Source organism: Centruroides vittatus, unplaced genomic scaffold, assembly GCF_030686945.1.
Source record: "Centruroides vittatus isolate TY-2023 unplaced genomic scaffold, ASM3068694v2 scaffold_2569, whole genome shotgun sequence".
Taxonomy (NCBI): domain Eukaryota; kingdom Metazoa; phylum Arthropoda; class Arachnida; order Scorpiones; family Buthidae; genus Centruroides; species Centruroides vittatus.
In genome coordinates this window covers 1,615,603-1,617,275 of record NW_027122690.1, presented here as the reverse complement: position 1 = coordinate 1,617,275, position 1,673 = coordinate 1,615,603, and the positions used below count along the sequence as shown (strand labels likewise).

General features: G+C 34.5%; 1 protein-coding gene across 1 annotated transcript; it reads left to right on the top strand.

Annotated features, from left to right (window-relative positions):
* Positions 1-922: 922 nt before the first annotated feature.
* LOC136987681 (zinc finger MYM-type protein 5-like) lies at positions 923-1,411 on the top strand. Its single transcript, XM_067285432.1, has one exon. It carries the CDS (start codon positions 923-925, stop codon positions 1,409-1,411), a length of 489 nt encoding a protein of 162 aa, XP_067141533.1.
* The last annotated feature ends 262 nt before the right edge of the window (positions 1,412-1,673 follow it).

Below are 1,673 nucleotides of genomic sequence, written 5' to 3'. Positions count from 1 at the left end.
AACTAGAATTTATTTGTTTGTAAGCTTAAAATATATTCTTATTAACCATATATTATTAAAAATGCATTTATAAATTAAATACAGAACTGGGAATGATAATTTGTGGTTTAGCCTAGTGACAAGTAGATTCGACTTACGTCGCCTCTCCTGGAACCAATTACCGACGTAAGGCGAGGTATACCTGTATTACTAAACGGCTTTGAAAACATGTTTATTCGTCTAAATACTGTCAAACATTTTTAAATTAGCAAATTAGAAATGATAAAACGATTAAAACGCGCGATTTTATAGCCGCTGTTTACATAATTTGAAGTGGGGGTAGATAGTCTGCGGGGGCGTGGCATTTCGCGGGAAATTTATCGGCAATTGTTTTTACTGGTGGATCTAATAATCGACAAAGAAATTAACCAATTACAGTGTAAAAGAAATATACTGTCGATGTTATCAGCAAATAATTTGCCTTTTTACCTCTAGTTACTGTAGAATATTAGGGGGTATTTTTTTGGAAATACTGAAATATTTTTGACCCTGGGTTTGTTACAAAGCATTTATTGGTTGAAACAGTTAAAAGGCACGTACAAGATAGCGAATCAGAGCTTAGATAGCAGCAGACTTGTTTATAGTTTGTAAAAACGCTTCTACAGTTGACGATTTTTTTTCGAAAAGTTCCTAAAACGTAATACTTTTTTGTTTTCGTTATAAATAAATAAAAATAATATATTTTGAGTAGTTTTGTTGATTGATACATCAAAAACACATTCCCACAAACATCCAAAATGTAAAAACCACGAAAAAAATTATGATTTTTACAAAATTTATTTTTGAATATGAATACTATAGTACCCCATGCGCCCAACTATGCGTGAAAACCTCGCGCGCCTGACCCAAAGTTAATTTGAGTTATGTGCGTGCCTCTTCCAAAATGTCTAACGGTCAAAGAAAATCATCTGGTTACCAGTACAAAAAAGGAAGGCTGGAAAAGGAAGCCGAAAGGCAAAAACAAGCTGGCGCGTTAAAAAATTATATCCAGAGTTGTACCAAAACAAATGACTCTGAGAATCCAACATCAAGTCCGGTTATTAAAGAAAATACGGAATCGTCAGAGGATGATGATGACAAAGAAATGGACCAAGTTTCTAAATTAATTGGAACTGACGACACTCTGACTCTATCACCACGAAATGAAAGCATTGAAAAAATTGACACCAACGTGACACCCACAGAAAGCGTTCTACAAACTTTGAGTACAGATACAGCATTATGGCCAAGAACTTTAGGAGACGCCGAAAGAAGTTTTTTAGTAAGACAAAGTCCACCTAAACTATTACATAATTACAAATTTCCTTCCAATGACACTGGTCGACATTTTAGCGTAAATTATTATACACAAATTTTAAGCAATGGAGAGTAAGTTTTCGAGACTGGCTAGTGTACTCTCTTTCACAAAACTGCATTTACTGCTTCTGATGCAAAATTTTCAGCTGTATAGTCAGTTCTCTTTCAAAGGAGGGTTTTAAAATTTGGAAGCACCTCGGCGAAACTTTAAAAGAGCATGAAATTTCCAAAAATCATGGCTAGAAATGAACCAAAGGTTAAAGTGTTGTAAAACTATAGATGCGGCCGCTCAAAGAATTATTAATGCCGAAACAAATCATTGGAGCGAGATGCTTCTA

Excerpts from the sequence above, each read along its gene's own strand:
- LOC136987681 (XM_067285432.1), top strand. The coding sequence starts at position 923 with ATGTCTAACGGTCAAAGAAAATCATCTGGTTACCAGTACAAAAAAGGA.